This window comes from Stegostoma tigrinum, chromosome 5 (assembly GCF_030684315.1).
Source record: "Stegostoma tigrinum isolate sSteTig4 chromosome 5, sSteTig4.hap1, whole genome shotgun sequence".
NCBI lineage: Eukaryota > Metazoa > Chordata > Chondrichthyes > Orectolobiformes > Stegostomatidae > Stegostoma > Stegostoma tigrinum.
The window spans coordinates 130,007,519-130,033,483 of NC_081358.1; the positions used below are offsets into that span (position 1 = coordinate 130,007,519).

General features: G+C 53.9%; 1 protein-coding gene across 2 annotated transcripts in view; it reads right to left on the bottom strand.

Moving 5' to 3' along the window:
* Positions 1–16,698: 16,698 nt before the first annotated feature.
* Positions 16,699–25,965, bottom strand: part of aoc1 (amine oxidase copper containing 1) — a 30,981-nt gene continuing 21,714 nt past the window's right edge. For both annotated transcript variants that reach the window (XM_059646309.1, XM_059646308.1), the window contains 3 exons: positions 22,739–23,027; positions 19,771–19,903; positions 16,699–18,012 (listed from right to left, as the gene is read on the bottom strand). In XM_059646309.1, the coding sequence (XP_059502292.1) occupies positions 17,737–18,012; positions 19,771–19,903; positions 22,739–23,027 (698 nt within the window). In that variant the 3' untranslated portion in view covers positions 16,699–17,736. The remainder of the gene's footprint in view (positions 18,013–19,770; positions 19,904–22,738; positions 23,028–25,965) is intronic.

A 25,965-nucleotide genomic window follows, 5' to 3' on the forward strand; every position in this document is an offset into this window, starting at 1 on the left:
ACTCAGCACTGACCCTCCGACAGTGCCTGCTCCTTCAGCACTGACCATCTGACAGTGCCCGCTCCCTCAGCATTGACCCTCTGACAGTGCCGTCTCCATCAGCTCTGACCCTCCGACAGTGCAGCGCTCCCTCAGCACCTGCACTCCGACAGTGCCCGTTCACTCAGCACTGACCCTCCGACAGTGCCTGCTCCTTCAGCACTGACCATCCGACAGTGCCCGCTCCCTCAGCACTGATTCTCCGACAGTGCCGTCTCTCACGCTCTCTCAGTACTGACCCTCCGACAGTGCCCACTCCCTTAGCACTGACCCTCCGACTCTGCCCGCTCCTTCAGCACTGACCCTCCAACAGTGCCCGCTCCCTCAGCACTGGCCCTCCGACTGTGCCCCCTCACTCAGCACTGACCCTCCGACAGTGCAGCGCTCCCTCAGCACCTACACTCCGACACTGCCCGCTCCCTCAGCACTGACCCTCCGACGGTGCCCACTCCCTTAGCACTGACCCTCTGACTCTGCCCGCTCCTTCAGCACTGACCCTCCAACAGTGCCCGCTCCCTCAGCACTGACCCTCCGACTGTGCCCGCTCCCTCAGCACTGACCCTCCGACTGTGCCCACTCCCTTAGCACTGACCCTCCGACTCTGCCCGCTCCTTCAGCACTGACCCTCCAACAGTGCCCACTCCCTCAGCACTGACCCTCCGACAGTGCCCGCTCCCTCAGCACTGACCCTCTGACAGTGCCTGCTCCCTTAGCACTGGCCCTCCGACTGTGCCCCCTCACTCAGCACTGATTCTCCGACAGTGCCGTCTCTCACGCTCTCTCAGTACTGACCCTCCGACAGTGCCCACTCCCTTAGCACTGACCCTCCGACTCTGCCCGCTCCTTCAGCACTGACCCTCCAACAGTGCCCGCTCCCTCAGCACTGGCCCTCCGACTGTGCCCCCTCACTCAGCACTGACCCTCCGACAGTGCAGCGCTCCCTCAGCACCTACACTCCGACACTGCCCGCTCCCTCAGCACTGACCCTCCGACGGTGCCCACTCCCTTAGCACTGACCCTCTGACTCTGCCCGCTCCTTCAGCACTGACCCTCCAACAGTGCCCGCTCCCTCAGCACTGACCCTCCGACTGTGCCCGCTCCCTCAGCACTGACCCTCCGACTGTGCCCACTCCCTTAGCACTGACCCTCCGACTCTGCCCGCTCCTTCAGCACTGACCCTCCAACAGTGCCCACTCCCTCAGCACTGACCCTCCGACAGTGCCCGCTCCCTCAGCACTGACCCTCTGACAGTGCCTGCTCCCTTAGCACTGATTCTCCGACAGTGCCCACTCCCTCAGCACTGACCCTCCGTCACTGCCCGCTCCCTCAGCACTGACCCTCCGACAGTGCCGTCTCTCTCACGCTCTCTCAGCACTGACCCTCCGACAGTGCCCACTCCCTTAGCACTGACCCTCCGACTCTGCCCGCTCCTTCAGCTCTGACCCTCCAACAGTGCCCGCTCCCTCAGCACTGACCCTCCGACTGTGCCCCCTCACTCAGCACTGACCCTCTGACAGTGCAGCGCTCCCTCAGCACTGACCCTCCGAACAGTGCGGCGCTCCCTCAGCACTGACCCTCCAACAGTGCCCACTCCCTCTGCACTGACCCTCCAACAGTGCCCACTCCCTTAGCACTGACCCTCCGACAGTGCAGAACTCACTCAGCACTCACCCTCCCACAGTGCCTGCTCCTCCAGCACTGACCATCCGACATGCCCGCTCCCTAAGCACTGACCCACTGACAGTGCCCTCTCCATCAGCACTGACCCTCCGGCAGTGCGGCAATCCCTCAGCACTAACCCTCCGACAGTGCCCACTCCCTCAGCACTGACCCTCCCACAGTGCAGCGCTCTCTCAGCTCTGACCCTGTGACAGTGCGGCGCTCCCTCAGCACTGACCCTCCGACGGTGTGGCACTCCCTCAGCTCTGACCCTCCAGTAGTACCCACTAACACAGCACTGACCCTCCGACAGTGCCCCACCCCCTCAGTGCTGACCCTCTGACAGTGCCCGCTCCCTCAGCACTGACCATCCGACAGTGCTCTCTCCCTCAGCACTCACCCTCCGACAGTGCCCACTCCCACAGCACTGACCGTCTGACAGTGTTTGCTCCCTCAGCACTGACCATCCGACAGTGCCCTCTGCCTCAGCACTGACCCTCCGACAGTGCCCTCTCCCTCAGCACTGACCCTCCGACAGTGCTCTCTCCCTCAGCACTGATGCTCCGACAGTGCCCCACCCCCTCAGTACTGACCCTCCGACAGTGCCCGCTCCCACAGCACTGACCGTCTGACAGTGTTTGCTCCCTCAGCACTGACCATCCGACAGTGCCCTCTGCCTCAGCACTGACCATCCGACAGTGCCCGCTCCCTCAGCACTGACCAACCGACAGTGCCCGCTCCCTCAGTACTGACCCTCCGACAGTGCCCGCTCCCACAGCACTGACCCTCCAACAGTGCCCTCTCCCTCAGCACTGACCCTCCGACAGTGCGATGCCTTCTCAGTACTGACCCTCTGACAGTGCGGCGCTCACTCTGCACTGACCGTCCGACAGTGCCCACTCCCTCTGCACTGACCCTCCGACAGTGCGGCGCTCCCTCAGCTCTGACCCTCCAACATTGCCTGCTCCCTCAGCACTGACCCTCCAACAGTGCGGAACTCACTCAGCACTGACCCTCCGACAGTGCCCACTCCCTTAGCACTGACCCTCCGACAGTGCCTGCTCCCTCAGCACTGACCCTCCGACAGTGCGGAACTCACTCAGCAATGACCCTCCCACAGTGCCTGCTCCTTCAGCACTGACCATACGACATGCCCGCTCCCTAAGCACTGACCCTCTGACAGTGCCCTCTCCATCAGCACTGACCCTCCGGCAGTGCAGAAATCCCTCAGCACTGACCCTCCGACAGTGCCCACTCCCTCAGCACTGACCCTCCGACAGTGCAGCGCTCTCTCAGCTCTGACCCTCTGACAGTGCCCGCTCCCTCAGTACTGACCATCCGACAGTGCTCTCTCCCTCAGCACTGACGCTCCGACAGTGCCCCACCCCCTCAGTACTGACCCTCCGACAGTGCCCGCTCCCTCAGCACTGACCAACCAACAGTGCCCGCTCCCTCAGTACTGACCCTCTGACAGTGCCCGCGCCCACAGCACTGACCGTCTGACAGTGTTTGCTCCCTCAGCACTGACCATCCGACAGTGCCCTCTGCCTCAGCACGGACCATCCGACAGTGCCCGCTCCCTCAGCACTGACCAACCGACAGTGCCCGCTCCCTCAGTACTGACCCTCCGACAGTGCCCGCTCCCACAGCACTGACCCTCCGACAGTGCCCTCTCCCTCAGCACTGACCCTCCGACAGTGCGGCGCTCACTCAGCACTGACCCTCCGACAGTGCCAGCTCCCTCAGCACTGACCATCCGACAGTGCTCTCTCCCTCAACACTGACCCTCCGACAGTGCCCGCTCCCTCAGCACTGACCCACCAAAAGTGCGGCGCTCACTCAGCACTGACCCACCAACAGTGCGAGACTCCCTCGGTACTGACCCTCCGATAATGCGTCGCTCTCTCAGTGCTGACCCTCTGACAGTGCGGTACTTCCTCAGCACTGACCTTCCGACAGTGCGGCGTACCCTTGGTACTGACCTTCTGACAGAGCTCACTCCCTCAGCACCGACCCTCCAACAGTGCGGCACTCCCTCGGTACTGACCCTCCGACAGTGCCCGCTCCCTCAGTACTGACCCTCTGACAGTGCGGCGCTCACTCAGCACTGACGCTCCGACAGTGCCCGCTCCCTCAGCACCTACCCTCTGAGAGTGCCCTCTCCATCAGCACTGACCCTCCGGCAGTGTGGCGCTCACTCAGCACTGACCCTCCGACAGTGCCCACTCCCTCAGCACTGACCCTCCGACAGTGCCCGCTCCCTCAGTACTGACCCTCTGCCAGTGCGGCGCTCACTAAGCACTGATGCTCCGACAGTGCCCGCTCCCTCAGCACCTACCCTCTGAGAGTGCCCTCTCCATCAGCACTGACCCTCCGGCAGTGTGGCGCTCCCTCAGCACTGACCCTCCGACAGTGCCCACTCCCTCAGCACTGACCCTCCGACAGTGCCTGCTCCCTCAGTACTGACCCTCTGACAGTGCGGCGCTCACTCAGCACTGACCCTCCGACAGTGCCTGCTCCTTCAGCACTGACCATCTGACAGTGCCCGCTCCCTCAACATTGACCCTCTGACAGTGCCGTCTCCATCAGCACTGACCCTCCGACAGTGCGGCGCTCCCTCAGCACTGACCCCCGACAGTGCCCACTCCCTCAGCACTGACCCTCCGACAGTGCCTGCTCCCTCAGTACTGACCCTCTGACAGTGCGGCGCTCACTCAGCACTGACCCTCCGACAGTGCCTGCTCCTTCAGCACTGACCATCTGACAGTGCCCGCTCCCTCAGCATTGACCCTCTGACAGTGCCGTCTCCATCAGCTCTGACCCTCCGACAGTGCAGCGCTCCCTCAGCACCTACACTCCGACAGTGCCCGTTCACTCAGCACTGACCCTCCGACAGTGCCTGCTCCTTCAGCACTGACCATCCGACAGAGCCCGCTCCCTCAGCACTGATTCTCCGACAGTGCCGTCTCTCACGCTCTGTCAGTACTGACCCTCCGACAGTGCCCACTCCCTTAGCACTGACCCTCCGACTCTGCCCGCTCCTTCAGCACTGACCCTCCAACAGTGCCCGCTCCCTCAGCACTGGCCCTCCGACTGTGCCCCCTCACTCAGCACTGACCCTCCGACAGTGCAGCGCTCCCTCAGCACCTACACTCCGACACTGCCCGCTCCCTCAGCACTGACCCTCCGACGGTGCCCACTCCCTTAGCACTGATCCTCTGACTCTGCCCGCTCCTTCAGCACTGACCCTCCAACAGTGCCCGCTCCCTCAGCACTGAGCCTCCGACTGTGCCCGCTCCCTCAGCACTGACCCTCCGACTGTGCCCACTCCCTTAGCACTGACCCTCCGACTCTGCCCGCTCCTTCAGCACTGACCCTCCAACAGTGCCCACTCCCTCAGCACTGACCCTCCGGCACTGCCCGCTCCCTCAGCACTGACCCTCTGACAGTGCCCGCTCCCTCAGCACTGATTCTCCGACAGTGCCCACTCCCTCAGCACTGACCCTCCGTCACTGCCCGCTCCCTCAGCACTGACCCTCCGACAGTGCCGTCTCTCTCACGCTCTCTCAGCACTGACCCTCCGACAGTGCCCACTCCCTTAGCACTGACCCTCCGACTCTGCCCGCTCCTTCAGCTCTGACCCTCCAACAGTGCCCGCTCCCTCAGCACTGACCCTCCGACTGTGCCCCCTCACTCAGCACTGACCCTCTGACAGTGCAGCGCTCCCTCAGCACTGACCCTCCGACAGTGCGGCACTCCCTCAGCACTGACCCTCTGAACAGTGCGGCGCTCCCTCAGCACTGACCCTCCAACAGTGCCCACTCCCTCTGCACTGACCCTCCGACAGTGCCCACTCCCTTAGCACTGACCCTCCGACAGTGCCTGCTCCCTCAGCACTGACCCTCCGACAGTGCAGAACTCACTCAGCACTCACCCTCCGACAGTGCCTGCTCCTCCAGCACTGACCATCCGACAGTGCCCGCTCCCTAAGCACTGACCCTCTGACAGTGCCCTCTCCATCAGCACTGACCCTCCGGCAGTACGGCAATCCCTCAGCACTGACCCTCCGACAGTGCCTGCTCCTTCAGCACTGACCATCTGACAGTGCCCGCTCCCTCAGCATTGACCCTCTGACAGTGCCGTCTCCATCAGCTCTGACCCTCCGACAGTGCAGCGCTCCCTCAGCACCTACACTCCGACAGTGCCCGTTCACTCAGCACTGACCCTCCGACAGTGCCTGCTCCTTCAGCACTGACCATCCGACAGTGCCCGCTCCCTCAGCACTGATTCTCCGACAGTGCCGTCTCTCACGCTCTCTCAGTACTGACCCTCCGACAGTGCCCACTCCCTTAGCACTGACCCTCCGACTCTGCCCGCTCCTTCAGCACTGACCCTCCAACAGTGCCCGCTCCCTCAGCACTGAGCCTCCGACTGTGCCCGCTCCCTCAGCACTGACCCTCCGACAGTGCAGCGCTCCCTCAGCACCTACACTCCGACACTGCCCGCTCCCTCAGCACTGACCCTCCGACGGTGCCCACTCCCTTAGCACTGACCCTCTGACTCTGCCCGCTCCTTCAGCACTGACCCTCCAATAGTGCCTGCTCCCTCAGCACTGAGCCTCCGACTGTGCCCGCTCCCTCAGCACTGACCCTCCGACTGTGCCCACTCCCTTAGCACTGACCCTCCGACTCTGCCCGCTCCTTCAGCACTGACCCTCCAACAGTGCCCACTCCCTCAGCACTGACCCTCCGGCACTGCCCGCTCCCTCAGCACTGACCCTCTGACAGTGCCCGCTCCCTCAGCACTGATTCTCCGACAGTGCCCACTCCCTCAGCACTGACCCTCCGTCACTGCCCGCTCCCTCAGCACTGACCCTCCGACAGTGCCGTCTCTCTCACGCTCTCTCAGCACTGACCCTCCGACAGTGCCCACTCCCTTAGCACTGACCCTCCGACTCTGCCCGCTCCTTCAGCTCTGACCCTCCAACAGTGCCCGCTCCCTCAGCACTGACCCTCCGACTGTGCCCCCTCACTCAGCACTGACCCTCTGACAGTGCAGCGCTCCCTCAGCACTGACCCTCCGACAGTGCGGCACTCCCTCAGCACTGACCCTCTGAACAGTGTGGCGCTCCCTCAGCACTGACCCTCCAACAGTGCCCACTCCCTCTGCACTGACCCTCCGACAGTGCCCACTCCCTTAGCACTGACCCTCCGACAGTGCCTGCTCCCTCAGCACTGACCCTCCGACAGTGCAGAACTCACTCAGCACTCACCCTCCGACAGTGCCTGCTCCTCCAGCACTGACCATCCGACAGTGCCCGCTCCCTAAGCACTGACCCTCTGACAGTGCCCTCTCCATCAGCACTGACCCTCCGGCAGTACGGCAATCCCTCAGCACTGACCCTCCGACAGTGCCTGCTCCTTCAGCACTGACCATCTGACAGTGCCCGCTCCCTCAGCATTGACCCTCTGACAGTGCCGTCTCCATCAGCTCTGACCCTCCGACAGTGCAGCGCTCCCTCAGCACCTACACTCCGACAGTGCCCGTTCACTCAGCACTGACCCTCCGACAGTGCCTGCTCCTTCAGCACTGACCATCCGACAGTGCCCGCTCCCTCAGCACTGATTCTCCGACAGTGCCGTCTCTCACGCTCTCTCAGTACTGACCCTCCGACAGTGCCCACTCCCTTAGCACTGACCCTCCGACTCTGCCCGCTCCTTCAGCACTGACCCTCCAACAGTGCCCGCTCCCTCAGCACTGAGCCTCCGACTGTGCCCGCTCCCTCAGCACTGACCCTCCGACAGTGCAGCGCTCCCTCAGCACCTACACTCCGACACTGCCCGCTCCCTCAGCACTGACCCTCCGACGGTGCCCACTCCCTTAGCACTGACCCTCTGACTCTGCCCGCTCCTTCAGCACTGACCCTCCAACAGTGCCCGCTCCCTCAGCACTGAGCCTCCGACTGTGCCCGCTCCCTCAGCACTGACCCTCCGACTGTGCCCACTCCCTTAGCACTGACCCTCCGACTCTGCCCGCTCCTTCAGCACTGACCCTCCAACAGTGCCCACTCCCTCAGCACTGACCCTCCGGCACTGCCCGCTCCCTCAGCACTGACCCTCTGACAGTGCCCGCTCCCTCAGCACTGATTCTCCGACAGTGCCCACTCCCTCAGCACTGACCCTCCGTCACTGCCCGCTCCCTCAGCACTGACCCTCCGACAGTGCCGTCTCCCTCACGCTCTCTCAGCACTGACTCTCCGACAGTGCCCACTCCCTTAGCACTGACCCTCCGACTCTGCCCGCTCCTTCAGCTCTGACCCTCCAACAGTGCCCGCTCCCTCAGCACTGACCCTCCGACTGTGCCCCCTCACTCAGCACTGACCCTCTGACAGTGCAGCGCTCCCTCAGCACTGACCCTCCGACAGTGCGGCACTCCCTCAGCACTGACCCTCTGAACAGTGCGGCGCTCCCTCAGCACTGACCCTCCAACAGTGCCCACTCCCTCTGCACTGACCCTCCGACAGTGCCCACTCCCTTAGCACTGACCCTCCGACAGTGCCTGCTCCCTCAGCACTGACCCTCCGACAGTGCAGAACTCACTCAGCACTCACCCTCCGATAGTGCCTGCTCCTCCAGCACTGACCATCCGACAGTGCCCGCTCCCTAAGCACTGACCCTCTGACAGTGCCCTCTCCATCAGCACTGACCCTCCGGCAGTACGGCAATCCCTCAGCACTAACCCTCCGACAGTGCCCACTCCCTCAGCACTGACCCTCCCACAGTGCAGCGCTCTCTCAGCTCTGACCCTGTGACAGTGCGGCGCTCCCTCAGCACTGACCCTCCGACGGTGTGGCACTCCCTCAGCTCTGATCCTCCAGTAGTACCCACTAACACAGCACTGACCCTCCGACAGTGCCCCACCCCCTCAGTGCTGACCCTCTGACAGTGCCCGCTCCCTCAGCACTGACCATCCGACAGTGCTCTCTCCCTCAGCACTCACCCTCCGACAGTGCCCGCTCCCACAGCACTGACCGTCTGACAGTGCCCGCTCCCTCAGCACTGACCAACCGACAGTGCCCGCTCCCTCAGTACTGACCCTCTGACAATGCGGCGCTCACTCAGCACTGACGCTCCGACAGTGCCCGCTCCCTCAGCACCTACCCTCTGAGAGTGCCCTCTCCATCAGCACTGACCCTCCGGCAGTGTGGCGCTCCCTCAGCACTGACCCTCCGACAGTGCCCACTCCCTCAGCACTGACCCTCCGAACACGCGGCGCTCCCTCAGCACTGACCCTCCGACAGTGCCGACTCCCTGAGCCGTGACCCTCTGACAGTGCCCGCTCCGTCAGCACTGACCGACCAAAAGTGCGGCGCTTACTCAGCACTGACCCACCAACAGTGCGAGACTCCCTCGGTACTGACCCTCCGATAATGCGGCGCTCCCTCAGTGCTGACCCTCTGACAGTGCGGTACTTCCTCAGCACTGACCTTCCGACAGTGCGGCGCTCCCTTGGTACTGACCCTCCGACAGTGCCCGCTCCCTCAGTACTGACCCTCTGACAGTGCGGCGCTCACTCAGCACTGACCCTCCGACAGTGCCTGCTCCTTCAGCACTGACCATCTGACCGTGCCCGCTCCCTCAGTACTGACCCTCTGACAGTGCCCGCTCCCTCAGTACTTACCCTCTGACAGTGCGGCGCTCACTCAGCACTGACCCTCCGACAGTGCCAGCTCCCTCAGCACTGACCATCCGACAGTGCTCTGTCCCTCAACACTGACCCTCCGACAGTGCCCGCTCCCTCAGCACTGACCCACCAAAAGTGCGGCGCTCACTCAGCACTGACCCACCAACAGTGCGAGACTCCCTCGGTACTCACCCTCCGATAATGCGGCGCTCCCTCAGTGCTGACCCTCTGACAGTGCGGTACTTCCTCAGCACTGACCTTCCGACAGTGCGGCGCTCCCTTGGTACTGACCCACTGACAGTGCTCACTCCCTCAGCACCGACCCACCAACAGTGCGGCACTCCCTCGGTACTGACTCTCCGACAGTGCCCGCTCCCTCAGTACTGACCCTCTGACAGTGCGGCGCTCACTCAGCACTGACGCTCCGACAGTGCCCGCTCCCTCAGCACCTACCCTCTGAGAGTGCCCTCTCCATCAGCACTGACCCTCCGGCAGTGTGGCGCTCCCTCAGCACTGACCCTCCGACAGTGCCCACTCCCTCAGCACTGACCCTCCGAACATGCGGTGCTCCCTCAGCACTGACCCTCCGACAGTGCCGACTCCCTGAGCACTGACCCTCTGTCAGTGCCCGCTCCGTCAGCACTGACCGACCCAAAGTGCGGCGCTCACTCAGCACTGACCCACCAACAGTGCGAGACTCCCTCGGTACTGACCCTCTGATAATGCGGCGCTCCCTCAGTGCTGACCCTCTGACAGTGCGGTACTTCCTCAGCACTGACCTTCCGACAGCGCGGCGCTCCCTTGGTACTGACCCTCCGACAGTGCCCGCTCCCTCAGTACTGACCCTCTGACAGCGCGGCGGTCACTCAACACTGACCCTCCGACAGTGCCTGCTCCTTCAGCACTGACCATGTGACAGTGCCCGCTCCCTCAGCACTGACCATCTGACAGTGCCCGCTCCCACAGTACTGACCCTCTGACAGTGCGGCGCTCCCTCAGCACTGACCCTCCGACAGTGCCTGCTCCTTCAGCACTGACCATCTGACAGTGCCCACTCCCTCAGCATTGACCCTCTGACAGTGCCGTCTCCATCAGCACTGACCCTCCGGCAGTGCGGCGCTCCCTCAGCACTGACCCTCCGATAGTGCCCACTCCCTCAGCACTGACCCTCCGACAGTGCCCGCTCACTCAGCACTGACCCTCCGACAGTGCAGTGCTCCCTCAGCACCTACACTCCGACAGTGCCCGCTCACTCAGCACTGACCCTCCGACAGTGCCTGCTCCTTCAGCACTGACCATCCGACAGTGCCCGCTCCCTCAGCATTGACCCTCTGTCAGTGCCGTCTCCATCAGCACTGACCCTCCGACAGTGCGGCGATCCCTCAGCACTGACCCTCCGACTGTGCCCGCTCCCTCAGCACTGATTCTCCGACAGTGCCTTCTCTCTCACGCTCTCTCAGCACTGACCCTCCGACAGTGCCCACTCCCTTAGCACTGACCCTCCGACTCTGCCCGCTCCTTCAGCACTGACCCTCCAACAGTGCCCGCTCCCTCAGCACTGACCCTCCGACTGTGCCCCCTCACTCAGCACTGACCCTCCGACAGTGCAGCGCTCCCTCAGCACCTACACTCCGACACTGCCCGCTCCCTCAGCACTGACCCTCCGACTGTGCCCGCTCCCTCAGCACTGATTCTCCGACAGTGCCGTCTCTCTCACGCTCTCTCAGCACTGACCCTCCGAACAGTGCCCACTCCCTTAGCACTGACCCTCCGACTCTGCCTGCTCCTTCAGCACTGACCCTCCGACATTGCCCGCTCCCTCAGCACTGACCCTCTGACAGTGCCCGCTCCCTCAGCACTGATTCTCCGACAGTGCCCGCTCACTCAGCACTGACCCTCCGACAGTGCCCGCTCCCTCAGTACTGACCATCCGACAGTGCAGCGCTCCCTCAGCACTGACCCTCCGACAGTGCCCGTTCCCTCAGCACTGACCATCCGACACTGCGGCACTCCCTCAGCACTGTTGTCCTTCTCCAGACACAGATTTCCGCTTTGTTCTGTAATGTGTCTGACTGTTTCCCTGGTCATTCTCTTGTCGTTTATTATGTTTCCTTGCTTTGAATTTACCTTCCTTTCTGACAGACGTTTGTGTATCTTAATGTTAATAATGATTTGTGCCCGGCCTACCTCCTTCTGGGACGAGTGTTCCAGAACTGCATCATTCCAGCGGCAGGAACTTCTCCTCATAGAGCATAGAACATAGAACAGTACAGCACAGAACAGGCCCTTCAGCCCATGATGTTGTGCTGACCATTGATTCTCATGTATGCACCCTCAAATTTCAGTGACCATATGCATGTCCAGCAGTCTCTTAAATGACCCCAATGACCTCGCTTCCACAACTGCTGCTGGCAACGCATTCCATGCTCTCACAACTCTCTGTGTAAAGAACCTGCCTCTGACATCCCCTCTATACTTTCCTCCAACCAGCTTAAAACTATGACCCCTCGTGTTAGCCTTTTCTGCCCTGGGAAATAGTCTCTGGCTATCAACTCTATCTGTGCCTCTTATTATCCTGTATACCTCTATTAGGTCCCCTCTCCTCCTCCTTTTCTCCAATGAAAAAAGTCTGAGCTCAGTCAGCCTCTCTTCATAAGATAAGCCCTCCTGTCCAGGCAGCATCCTGGTAAACCTCCTCTGAACCCTCTCCAAAGCATCCACGTCTTTCCTATAATAGGGCGACCAGAACTGGACGCAGTATTCCAAGTGCGGTCTAACCAAAGTTTTATAGAGCTGCAACAAGATCTCACGACTCTTAAACTCAATCCCCCTGTTAATGAAAGCCAAAACACCATATGCTTTCTTAACAACCCTGTCCACTTGGGTGGCCATTTTAAGGGATCTATGTATCTGCACACCACGATCCCTCTGTTCCTCCACACTGCCACGAATCCTATCCTTATTCCTGTACTCAGCTTTCAAATTCGACCTTCCAAAATGCATCACCTCGCATTTATCCAGGTTGAACTCCATCTGCCACCTCTCAGCCCATCTCTGCATCCTGTCAATGTCCCGCTGCAGCCTACAACAGCCCTCTATACTGTCAACGACACCTCCAACCTTCGTGTCATCTGCAAACTTGCTGACCCATCCTTCAATCCCCTCATCCAAGTCATTAATAAAAATTACAAACAGTAGAGGCCCAAGGAAAGAGCCCTGTGGAACACCACTCACCACTGACTTCCAGGCAGAATATTTTCCTTCTACTACCACTCGCTGTCTTCTGTCGGCCAGCCAATTCCGTATCCAGACAGCTAAGTTCCCCTGTATCCCATTCCTCCTGACCTTCTGAATGAGCCTACCATGGGGAACCTTATCAAATGCCTTACTGAAGTCCATATACACCACATCCACAGCTCGACCCTCATCAACTTTTCTAGTCACATCCTCAAAGAACTCGATAAGGTTTGTGAGGCATGACCCCTCACAAAGCCATGTTGACTGCATTTAATCAAGCCATGCTCTTCCAGATGGCCATAAATCCTATCCCTCAGAATCCGTTCTAACACCTTGCAGACGACAGACGTGAGTCTTACTGGTCTGTAATTGCTGGGGATTTCCCTATTTCCTTTCTTGAAGAGAGGAATTACATTTGCCTCTCTCCAGTCCTCAGGTACGACTCCAGTGGAGAGCGAGGATGCAAAGATCCTCGCAAGTGGCGAAGCAATTGCATTTCTCCCTTCCCAAAGCAGCCGAGGACAAATCTGGTCCGGGCCTGGCGACTTGTCAATCTTAATGTTTGACAAAATTTTCAGCACATCAGCTTCGTCTATCTCTATCCATTCCAGCATGCACACCTGCTCTTCAAAGGTTTCATTCACTCATCTCTCTCGTGGATCCTCTCCCTCAATTTGTAAACAAGCTGCACAACCGCCAGGGTGTGATATCCCTGTCTCCGGGATCTACTTGATTCTTTTTCACATTAACCTGTTCAGAGATTTTGGAGCATGTGGAATTTGGTCCCTGGTCTCCTCACTCAGAAATAGTGGCATTACAATCACATCAAAGTGGCATGTTGAATAACTTCAATAAAATCACCCCACATTCTCTAACCTCCAATGGAACATGTCCCATCATGTTCGTGTTTTGCTCTCGCATGCAAACAGAAGATTTGGTCCAATGTGGGCTCACAGAGGGTGCCACCCCAAAGGTCAATATAGAATATCAGATCACATGCTGTTGATCCAGTCAGGGTGTCCTGGCTGACAGATAGGAGCAGGAATGTCAGGGTCTAGGCCCGAAATGTCACCTTTTGTGCTCCTAAGACGCTGCTTGGCCTGCTGTGTTCATCCAGCCCCACACTTTGTTATCTTGTGTCAGAGGTTATGCTCACTCTGAGAGCTGGCACTGTGGGAGCTGCGTCAGTGTCAGGGATCTCCCCGTGTTAATAAAGGGGGCGTGGTGACAGGATCTTGGTCCCTGTGGAGTTATTTGACATGGGAATGGGGTAATTTATTAGTGTGGAGAGAGGATTAGCTGAGCTATAGAAAGCAGGTCTTTTTCTGGATGACATGATGTAACTAGTGGGTGCCACAGGGTTTGGCTTTTGGTCCCCAACTGTTTACATTCGATATTAGTGACATGGAATGCAGGGATAGAAGGCATTATTGCCAGATTTGCAGATAACACTGAAATATGTGGGAAAGTAACTTACAGAAATTCCCCAATGGTTGAGGGTGAGTTCTTGTGAATGAACCAAGACTCACTCTCCCAGCGTGTGCTGGATGCTGGGACATTGAGTAAATTCAAGGAGGAGGCAGACAGATTTTCATTGGTGGATAAGAAAGTGGAATTGAGGCCGAGATGGACAGAACATGATCCCTTCTTTTATCATAAGAATATCCATTAAATAAAGCTTCACAATATATTTAAGATCTAGAAAATATTATTCATCAAATCATAGGGCCCGTACAGTGTGGAAACAGGTCATTTGGCTCAGCAAGTCCATGCAGACCATCCAAACAGCATCCCACCCAGACCCATCCCTCCATACTATCCCTGTAACCCTGCATTTCCCATGGCGAACCTGTACATCCTGGACACTATGGGCAATTTCCCATGGCCAATCCATCTAACCTGCACATCTTTGACTGATTAATCAAAAGTGAGTTTCAGTAACATGATCTGTTATAATGTGGCTACTCCTTCACCTCATTGAGACTAATGAGGAATCATTGGTTAATTTATTTGGTGCCCTCTGGTGATAGAAATAGCAGAGAACCATACAGCCCTTTGGGCCTGGTGCTGCTGACAGCACACCCAGAGTTCTGTCAGCAGTTTTGGTTCCCTTATTGAAAAAAAAGATACCATTTCATTGGAGGCAGTTCAGAGAAAGTTTGCTCGGATGATCCCTGTTATAAAGGATTGTCTTTTGAGCAAAGGTTAAACAGGGTAGAACTCTACTCGCTGGAGTTTAGAAGAATGAGAAGTGATCTCATTGAGCTGTATAGATGTTTTAAGGGGCTCAGCAGGATAAATGTTAAGAGGATTTTCCCCTTGTGGGAAAGTCTAGGACGAGAGGGCACAGTCTCAGAACAAAGGGATACCAATTTAAGACTGATATGAGGAGGAAATTCTTCTGTCAGAGGCTCCTCAGTCTTTGGAATGCCGTACCACAGAGAGCTGTGCGTGCAGAGTCCTTGTGTATATTCAAGGCTGTAATAAATAAATTTTTGCTCAGTTGGACAAATCATGGTGTTGGAGGGAAAGGGCTGGAAGCTGGACGTGACAAATATCAGATCAGTCATGACCCTGTTGAGCAGATGAAAGCTCGAGGGGCCAAATGGCCTACTCCTATTCTTATTTCTTATCCTCTTTGAAAAGTTCTGATGTCCAAATTATCCCAGTGTTGATTTTTGTTGAGTACTTCTTCCCAAGTTCTGCTCTCTCATTCCCACTCTCTGCTCTCTGGCTTGAAGTTAGGAAGCAATCCATTCTTATCCCTAACTCTTGACTATCCCAGCTCATACCTCAATCATTTGTCTATTCTGAAGTACCTACTGAAGGCCTTTTAAACACCTAAAATTCAAGATTACAAAAATAAAACTAACCATTATCTTTGGCTTTACCAATTCATGATGTTTCAGACCCTTGTCCTCTTCCCCCGAAAATGTGGACGCTGGTCACTGATAGATTCGTGACTCAATTGGACAGATGTTTGACCAATGAGGGGTTCAACAATTTTGGGAGGTAGACAGATCAGCCATGGTCTTATTGATTGGAAAAACAGGTTAGAGGGGCCAAATGGACAACTTCAGTTTCTAGTCTTTTGCTCATTCAGGAAACACACTCCCAATTGTCCAGATCTTGTTACATGTGAACATGGGCTGCTTCAGTTTCTGAGGAGTCACGAATGGTGCTGAACATTGTGCAATCATCAGCAAACATCCCCACTTCTGACCTTATGGTGGAGGGAAGGTCATTGATGAAGTTGCTGAAGATGGTTGGACCTAGGACAATACCCTGAGGTCCTGCTGTGGAGATGCCCTAGAGCTGAGATGATTCACCTCCAACAAACATGACCATCTTCCAATGTCCAGGCCCAAAGCTGTGAGTCAGTCAGCAGTTTACTGACTTTCCAGCAACAGGGTCAGAATGGGAAGCTGCTGACGTAGACGGTGTGTGTTTAGTGAGTAATGTGGGTATACTCTATTAAGAGAGGGATCGGGTTCCGGAACCAAGAGGTTATGGTGAAGCTGTACAAAACTCTGGTGCGGCTGCACTTGGAGTATTGTGTACAGTTCTGGTCACGGCATTATAAGAAGGATGTGGAAGCTTTGGAAAGGGTGCAGAGGAGATTTACTAGGATGTTGCCTGGTATGGAGGGAAGGTCTTACGAGGAAAGGCTGAGGGACTTGAGGCTGCTTTCATTAGAGAGAAGAAGGTTGAGAGGTGACTTAATTGAAACATATAAAATAATCAGAGGGTTAGATAGGGTGGATAGGGAGAGCCTTTTTCCTAGGATGGTGACGGCGAGCACGAGGGGGCATAGCTGTAAATTGACGGGTGAAAGATATAGGACAGATGTCAGAGGTAGTTTCTTTACTCAGAGAGTAGTAAGGGAATGGAACGCTTTGCCTGCAACGGTAGTAGATTCACCAACTTTAGGTACATTTAAGTCATCACTGGATAAGCATATGGACGTACATGGAATAGTGTAGGTTAGATGGGCTTGAGATCGGTATGACAGGTCGGCACAACATCGAGGGCTGAAGGGCCTGTACTGTGCTGTAATGTTCCATGTTCTATGCTCTATACTCAATGTACTCCTGAAGTTTATTCATAATTCAATATAGAAATCATTCTTTCTTATTCGAACAACAGTCCCTATTTTGTTTATATTAAGGATTATGAACACATTAATTCTCAAACTACACAATCGCTTTTAACAGCAGTTTGTGGAGCACTGTGATCATTTTCAGAAAGGAGGCGAGCTGTCCCTTTAAGTCCAATTCTAAGTCTAATTCTCTAAGATGAGATGCCGTGGTCCAAAGTGAACGCATGTGATGTTTGTGGTGACTTGGCACTGAGATCCTGAGGAAAGAGCATGGAAGAGGTGGACACAGAGACTGGTGTTTGTGGATAAGGAAACAGTATTTGGAACTGCACTGAGATATGGCAGAGACAGATTCAGGTGACAACAGGAAATAAACAACATGGGTGAGTGATAATGGGAACTGCAGATGCTGGAGAATCCAAGATAATAAAACGTGAGGCTGGATGAACACAGCATGCCCAGCAGCATCTCAGGAGCACAAAAGCTGACGTTTCGGGCCTAGACCCTTCATCAGAGATAAACAACATGGGACTGTGCTGACAGGTGTAGGTCACCCTGGGATCACAGCTCTATCTACCTTCACCCCAAGGCATTTCGCAGAGTCAGAGCAGGAGCTAAACCAACGCAGGGCAATAACTGTACAGGGAGGGGGTTGCTGGAGGTGAAAGAGGGGCCACATCAGACTCCCAAAGGAGAGAGGGAGAGAATTGATGGTGACAATAGGGCCTTGGAGAGGGACTAGGGCAGAACAGGAGCTGGATGAGGAAGTTTGGTAAATTTTGAGACACTAGGGAAACAGAGACAGTTCTCTTTGGATCAGAGCAAGGTGCTGGGGAGATTTCTGAAGAGCATTGATTGTGTTAGTGAGAATAAGCTATTTAGGACTCAGCCAGAACATAGAAATGTAGAAACTTTTAGATTAGAAAGGAGACCTTTTGGCCCCACTGGGATGGTCTAAAGCCTAGTTGAGATATTTCAGATGATGATTGTTGATCATTCTGATCTCCCACTTGGAGACATTAGTCGGCTAAGTAACTGCCATTGTAAGTGAAGGGGCTTTCTGAGAGGCAAATGTCAGGAGAAGTCAACGTCCACCTCTGAATCTTCACCTTCGATATGGACTGACCATCCGGCCGTACAATCACTGTGCTCCGTGACACAACAGAAGGGTCTTCCTGGAAAAAGTTGAATGGACGGAGGAAGAATCCGACGGCATTTCCAGGAGTACTGGTGTTGGGAATATCTTCTGAGTGTGGAATGTGTAGAAAACCAACAGTTACCCAGGCAACAAGGTCCTGCAACAAGCAGAGACACACAGTCATCAATAACCAACAATCGAAAGGCTGACAGGTTGGAAACTGACCTCCACGAGGAAGACGTATGCAAGGATTGGCCAATTTCTGCAGTGCCTTGTCCCTGCCCTGCCCCGATCTCCTGTGATTATCAGACTATCCAAGTCCAGCCCCGATCTCCTGTGATTATCAGACTATCCAAGCCCAGCCCTGACCTGCTGTGATTATCAGACTATCCAAGTCCAGCCCTGACCTGCTGTGATTATCAGACTATCCAAGCCCAGCCCTGACCTGCTGTGATTATCAGACTATCCTCGCCCAGCCCTGATTCTCTGTGATTATCAGACTATCCAATCCCAGCCCCGATCGCCTGTGATTATCAGACTATCCAAGCCCAGCCCCGATCGCCTGTGATTATCAGACTATCCAAGCCCAGCCCTGATTCTCTGTGATTATCAGACTATCCAAGCCCAGCCCTGATCGCCTGTGATTATCAGACTATCCAAGCCCAGCCCTGATTCTCTGTGATTATCAGACTATCCAAGTCCAGCCTTGACCTGCTGTGATTATCAGACTATCCAAGCCCAGCCCTGACCTGCTGTGATTATCAGACTATCCAAGCCCAGCCCTGATTCTCTGTGATTATCAGACTATCCAATCCCAGCCCCGATCGCCTGTGATTATCAGACTATCCAAGCCCAGCCCCGATCGCCTGTGATTATCAGACTATCCAAGCCCAGCCCTGATTCTCTGTGATTATCAGACTATCCAAGCCCAGCCCTGATCGCCTGTGATTATCATACTATCCAAGCCCAGCCCTGATTCTCTGTGATTATCAGACTATCCAAGTCCAGCCTTGACCTGCTGTGATTATCAGACTATCCAAGCCCAGCCCTGACCTGCTGTGATTATCAGACTATCCAAGCCCAGCCCTGATCTCCTGTGATTATCAGACTATCCAAGCCCAGCCCCGATCTCCTGTGATTATCAGACTATCCAAGCCCAGCCCCGATCTCCTGTGATTATCAGACTATCCAAGCCCAGCCCCGATCGCCTGTGATTATCAGGCCATCCAAGCCCAGCCCTGATTCTCTGTGATTATCAAACTATCCAAGCCCAGCCCTGATCTCCTGTGATTATTAGACTATCCAAGCCCAGCCCTGACCTCCTGTGATTATCAGACTATCCAAGACCATCCCCGTTCTCCTGTGATTATCAGACTATCCAAGCCCATCCCCGAGCTCCTGTGATTATCAGACTATCCAAGCCCAGCCCTGACTGCCTGTGATTATCAGACTATGCAAGTCCAGCCCCGATCGCCTGTGATTATCAGACTATCCAAGTCCAGCCCCGATCGCCTGTGATTATCAGACTATCCAAGCCCAGCCCTGATTCTCTGTGATTATCAGACTATCCAAGGCCAGCCCTGACCTGCTGTGATTATCAGACTATCCAAGTCCAACCCTGATCTCCTGTGATTACCAGACTATCCAAGCCCAGCCCCGATCTCCTGTGATTATCAGACTATCCAAGCCCAGACCCGATCGCCTGTGATTATCAGACTATCCAAGCCCAGCCCTGATCGCCTGTGATTATCAGACTATCCAAGCCCAGACCCGATCTTCTGTGATTATCAGACTATCCAAGCCCAGCCCTGATCGCCTGTGATTATCAGACTATCCAAGCCCAGCCCTGATCGCCTGTGATTATCAAACTATCCAAGCCCAGCCCTGATTGTCTGTGATTATCAGACTATCATACCTGAGAGGTGATGTTCTCATTGTTGCGAATGAAGTTCTCGAAGGTAACTGTTGGATCCCATGGGTCATTCTGAAGGTACATGCTGCTGCTGGTCTCCTCCCTGTCTCGGAATCGAGTCACCGCCAACTGGTACCTGGCAATAGAAACACAGCCCCCAGTTTATGGAAATCTCAGCCCATTTCCAACCAGCTCAGAAACCAGGATTGGGTTTAAGATGATCGGTGTTCAGAGAGACATGTGTTTATCTCTATTGGTTTAACAGGGCATTAATGAGAAGCTACAGCAAGCAATCAGAAGTCAAATGGAGCTCTACAGAAAAAGGATCTTCAGCCCTCCACACCTGTAACAAAAGAAAACACCTCACTATTCTAATACCATTACCCGAGCACTTGGCCCATAGCCTGGTGTGCCTAGGCATCACAGGTGCACATTTAAATCTTTCCTCAATGTGCTGAGGGTTCCTTCCTGTAACACCCTCACAGGCAGTGAGTTCCAGATCCCCCACCACCCCGTAGATTTTTCCCTACATTCCCTCTAAACCTCCTGCTCCTTACTTTCAATCATTTCCTCCTGGTCATTGATTCCTCCATCAAGGGGAAAATTCTCTTACTGTCCACCACATCTATGGCCTTTCTAAACATATATATGCCCATCTTGTCCCCTCCAAATCTCTTCTCCTCTAAGCAAAACAATCCCAGAGTATCCTATCCCTCCACATAATATTTTGGCCTTTATTGCAAGTGGATTGGATTACAGGAACAAAATATTCTTACTGCAAAAACCCAATTGCCTGCTAACTCCCCAGTGTCTGTCCACCACCTACAAGTGATGGAATACACCCCACTTGCCTGGATAAGTGTAGCCCCAACAACACTCAAGAAGCTCAACACCATCCAGGACAGAGCAGCCGCTTGATTGGCCCCATAACCATAAATGTCCCACTCCCTCCACCACCGATGCTCAGTAGCAGCAGTGTGTATCATCTACAAGATGAACTGCAGAAATTCACCAAAGATCCTCAGGCAGCACCTTCCATCGAAATGCAGAAGATGGGAGCAGGAGCAGAATCAGTCCATTCAACCCTATCAACTGGTTCCACCACTCAATACAATCATGGTGGATCATTGAGCTCAATATCCTAATCCCACCCTCCCCCATTTCCCTTGATTCCTTTCACCACAAGAGCTATATCTACCTCCTTCTTGAAAGCCCATAATGTCTTGGCCTCCAACCATTCCTGCAGCAGTGAATTGCACAGTGTCCCCACTCTCTGGGTGAAGACATTTCTCCTCATCTCCGTCTGAAAAGTCCCTTTATCCTTAAACCGTGACCCCTGGCTCTGGGCTGCATTTGAAACATCCTTCCTGTATGTAATGCATTCTGTCCTGTTAGAAGTTTACAGGTTTCTATGAGATCTACCTTCACCACAATTCTCCTAAACTCCAGTGACTGTAATCCAAACGGATGTAATCTCTCCTCAGGCATCAGTATCCCATAGGGTGTAGAACATAGAGCAGTACAGCACAGGAACAGGCCCTTCAGCCCACCACATCCGAGCCAGCCATAGTGCCATTCTAAACTAAACCCATGCCAGGAATTAATTTGATAAAGTGTCAGTGAACTTCCTTTATAGTAAGAACATCCTTCCTTAAATAAGGAGACCAAAACTGCACACAATATTCCAGGTGTGTACTCACTCAGGCCCTGTGTGATTGCAGAGTGACATCCCTGTTCCTGTATTCGAATCCCCTCGCTATGAAGTCTAACATCTGCTGCACCTGCAATTCTCACTTTCAGTGACTGGTACACAAGGACACCCAGGCTCCATTAACCATTCCCTTCTCTCCATTTACAATCTTCAGATGATAATCCACATTCCTGTTTTCACTACCAACATGGACAGCCTCATATTTATTCACATTATATTGCATATCCTGTGCAATATTTGCATCCCCCTCACAGCTCACACCCCCACCCAGCTTTGTGACACCTGGCAAGTTTGAGATATATTTTGTTCCCTTAATCTAACCCATTCATATATATTACAAGTAGCAGGGGCCAAGTACTAAACCTTGTGGTACCCCACCAGTCGCTGCCTGCCATTTGGCAAAAGACCCATTTATCCCTCCTCTCTGTTCCTGTCTGACAATCAGTTCTCTATCCATCTCAATATACCAGCCCCAATGCCATGTGCTTTAATTTACACACTAATCTGTTATGTGGGAATTTGCCACAAGCCTTTGGCTGGCTCCCTTTCATCCATGATGAACTTCTACTGAAGAACTTCAGTAGATTTGTCAAACACGATTTCCATTTTGTAAATCCATTTTGACTGGGTCAGATGCTGCCACTGCTTTCTCGGTGCCCTGTTATAAACCTGGAAGATGATAACCAACGCATCCAATATTTCTCGAGCTACTTCCTGAACTACTCTGGGATGTAGATTATCGGGTCCCAGTGATTCATCAACCTCAAACTCATCAATTGCCCCAACACCATTTCCGCACTGATATCAATGTCCTTCTCTTCCTCCCTCCCTAAAAACCCTGCCATTTCCTGCCCCCTCACAGTTCAGATCCTCTTACCCTGCCCATTCCCACCAACTCCCTTCCTGCCCCTGGGGTGTCACTCTGCACGGTGACCACCTCTTGGTAAGTGCTTGGACTTGGTAAAGATGGAAAATCGTGGAATTCTCTCCCTGACCGCTTTGTGGGTCAACCTACAGCACATGGGCTGCAGCGGTTCAAGAAGGCAGCTCACCCCCACCTTCTTGAGGGGCAACTAGGGATGGGCAAGAAATGCTGGGCCCAGACAGTGACACCCACATCCCATGCTGAATTTCTCTCGCACTTTCTGTTTTGATCAATGACTAGGATTGGTTGAACAGGGATTGCTGCTGACTGATGATTGGTTGAAGAGCAGAGTTTAACTGACAGGTGATTGGTTGTTGATTGGAAGGTGATCTGACCTGGCCCAGGTGATTGCCTTCTCCTCCTTCCAGTTGCGAGGTAGGACGCGATCTGCTTGAGAGTTGAGCTGGATGCGGTAGGCTCGCTGGTTTTGCCACTTGTTCTGCTGGTTGGGATTGGTGAACAGCAAGTACCTGGGCAGAGCTTTCCGGAAGCTAAAAGCTGCAGCTCGCTCCCGCTCCCTCAGCACCCTTTCCAGTCTTGACTGCACAATGTAATCTCCTGGAACCCATGGGTTACTGATGTTCTCAAACTTCAACCCAAGGGTTTCAAAACTGTTCTCTGTTCCTAGAACAACAAGACCATGGTGATAAAAAAATCTCACATTTCAACATTTACAGCCATGACTCAATGCTGAAACGAACTTCTCCAATCGATTTACTGACAGAAAATGGAAAACATAAAAGGATATAAAAGAGAAAGAAAACTATAACAAATGTTCCCAGTCTGGAGAAAAGAGAGTGACCATCGCACAGTCCTTGTGGAGATGACGTCCCACCCTCACATCGAGAATAAACTCCATCATGCTGTGTGGCACTATCACCGTGTTAGATAGACTTCACAGAGATCTAGCAACTCAAGGCTGGGCATCCATGAAGCGCTGTGGGCCATCAACAGCAGCAGAACTGTGCTCCAGCACAATCTGTAATCTCATGGCCCGGCATATCCCCCACTCAACCATTACCATCAAACCAGGAGATCAACCCTGCTTCAATGAAGAGTGCAGGAGGACATGCCAGGAGCAGCACCAACCATACCTGAAGATGAAGTATCAAAGTGGTGAATCCACCAAACAGGACTACTTGCACGCCAAATAGAAAAGGCAGCAAGTGATAGATAGAACTAAGCAATCCCACAACCAACGGATCAGATCTAAGCTCTGTAGTCCTACCACATCCTGCAGTGAATGGTGGTGGACTATTGAAAAACTTACTGGAGGAGGTGCCTCAACAAATACCCACATCTTTGTTAGGGCTCTGGATAGAAACTAAGAAATAGGGCCAGAACTGAAGGAATCATGATGTTACCCAAGCATTAAGTTCCAGTGTGTACAGAAATAGGAAGATGTGGCAGGTGAATGTACAGCTGGTAAGATAGTTCAGGAGGGAGGGCTTTTCATTTTGGGAGACTGGCACTGGCTTTGGGAGAGTGGGCACTTGTACGAATCAGGCAGGCTGCATCTGAACAGAGCCGGGATAGAGCTATACATTGTGGGGGTGGGGTTTACTTTAACTGGGCAGGGTGTGGGAACCAGGAGAGAATAGAAAAGGGCTCACATAGATCTGGTGGTACCAACTGACACTAGCGCAGTGAAAGTTAAGTCTCCAGAGAGTGACCAGACTATAGGAGAGAGGCAGACTGGTGATGGTTTAACCCGAAGGTCACCATGCCTCAGGCAAAGGGAGAAGGTGAGAAGGTAAGTTCCCCCCTTGGTCAGTGTGGGATGGACAGTGTGGTGCTGAGCACAGAGAAGACAAGTTACTAAATGAAGTCAAAATAAAGGAGAAAGTGATGTTGAGGTCAGGATTACTGTGCAGGCCTGTAACTACCTGGAGAAAATAAGATCAGAGAGTTACAGGAGCAGATTATCTCATAGCGACACATGGCAGGAAAGCTAAATGATTCTTTTGTGTTTGTTTTCATTCAAGAAAAAAAACAGAAATTCTGTAAAGCTAGAGATCTGGAGTTGATGAGAATTAGCATCAGAAAGAAGACTGTATGCTATGGTCCACGGCTGATGAACTATACTGTTGAAAGGTGTGAGGTTACCCACTTTGGTGAGAGGTTGGAAAGATGAAGCAGACAGACTCGGTGTCGATAGGTAACTGAAGGCTAACGCAATGTGAGCTTTCATTGTAACAGGGTTTGAGTCACATGATGCGGAGGCGCCGCTGTCGGACTGGGGTGGGCAAGGTCAGAAATCACACCACACCAGGGTATAGTCCATAGGGTCATTTGAAAACACAAGCTTTCAAAGCCTTGCTCCTTCCTCAGGTGTTAGTGGGACACGTGATGTCAGACACAGAATTTATCAGTAATAGACCGAAGGATGTTACACTGATGTGAATATCTTGAGAAAGCCTGTAATGGCTGGCTGACTCCCTCCTGGTAAATCTTTAATCAGTTAGAAAGGAGATGCAGGTTTCAATTGATTAACATGCAAATCCAGAATTTCTTTCGACTCACTGCCCTGAGATAACAAAAGGTTTTATCATGGTACACAGGAGGTGACATCTCAGGTCAGACTGTGTATTTTAGGTGTGAGGCCTTGTTTAGAATCAGTCTGTGTTTTAACCTGCAGTCAGACTGGTTTTATTTTCAAAGCAGGAATTTATAAAATGCTCCATTGTCTGGCTGTGTCTATAAATTGAGTGCTTCTTCAACAAAATAGAATGTATCTGCAAATATAAATTCACTCCATAGATTCACATGTGTACGTGCATGAGTATGTGTGTGAGAGAGAGTGAGTGCATGTGCATGTTTGTGTATAGCATTTTAGAATTTTAAAAATTCATTGATGGGTTAAGAGCTTTGCTGGTCAGGCAGCATTTATTGCCCATCCCGAATTGCCCTGAGAGAAGTTCAGAGTCAGCCACATTGCTGTGGGTCTGGGGTCACATGTGGGCCAGGCCGGGTAAGGATGGCAGTTTCCTTCCCTGAAGGACATTAGTGACACAGATGGGTTTTTCCTAGCAATGTAGCAGCACGGTGGCTCAGTGCACTGCTGCCTCACAGCACTAAAAACCCGGTTTAATTCCACCCTCAGGCGGCTGTCTGTGTGGGGTTTGCACATTCTCCCCCTGTCTACATGGGCTTCCTCCCACAGTCCAGAGATAAGCAGGTTAGGTGGATTGGCCATAATAAATTGCCTGGAGTGTTCTGGGATGTGCAGATTAGGTGGGCTATGGGGGATGGGGGGTGGATGGGTTGGTGTGGACTTGTAGGTCTGAAGGGCCTGTTTCCACACTGTAGGGATTCTATGATTCTATGAATCGACAATGGATTCATGGTCATCATTAGATTCTTAATTCCAGCTATTTGTTGAATTCAAATTCCACCACCAGGTCTCTGGAATGTTATCTGGGTCTCTGATGAACTGTGCACGTGTGTGTGTGTGTGTGTGTGTTTGCTCACGTGTGTGTGTGTGCTCGCATGTGTGTGTGTGCATGTGCGTGTGCATGTGTGTGTGTGTGTGCACGTGTGCATGTGCGTGTATGTGCATGTG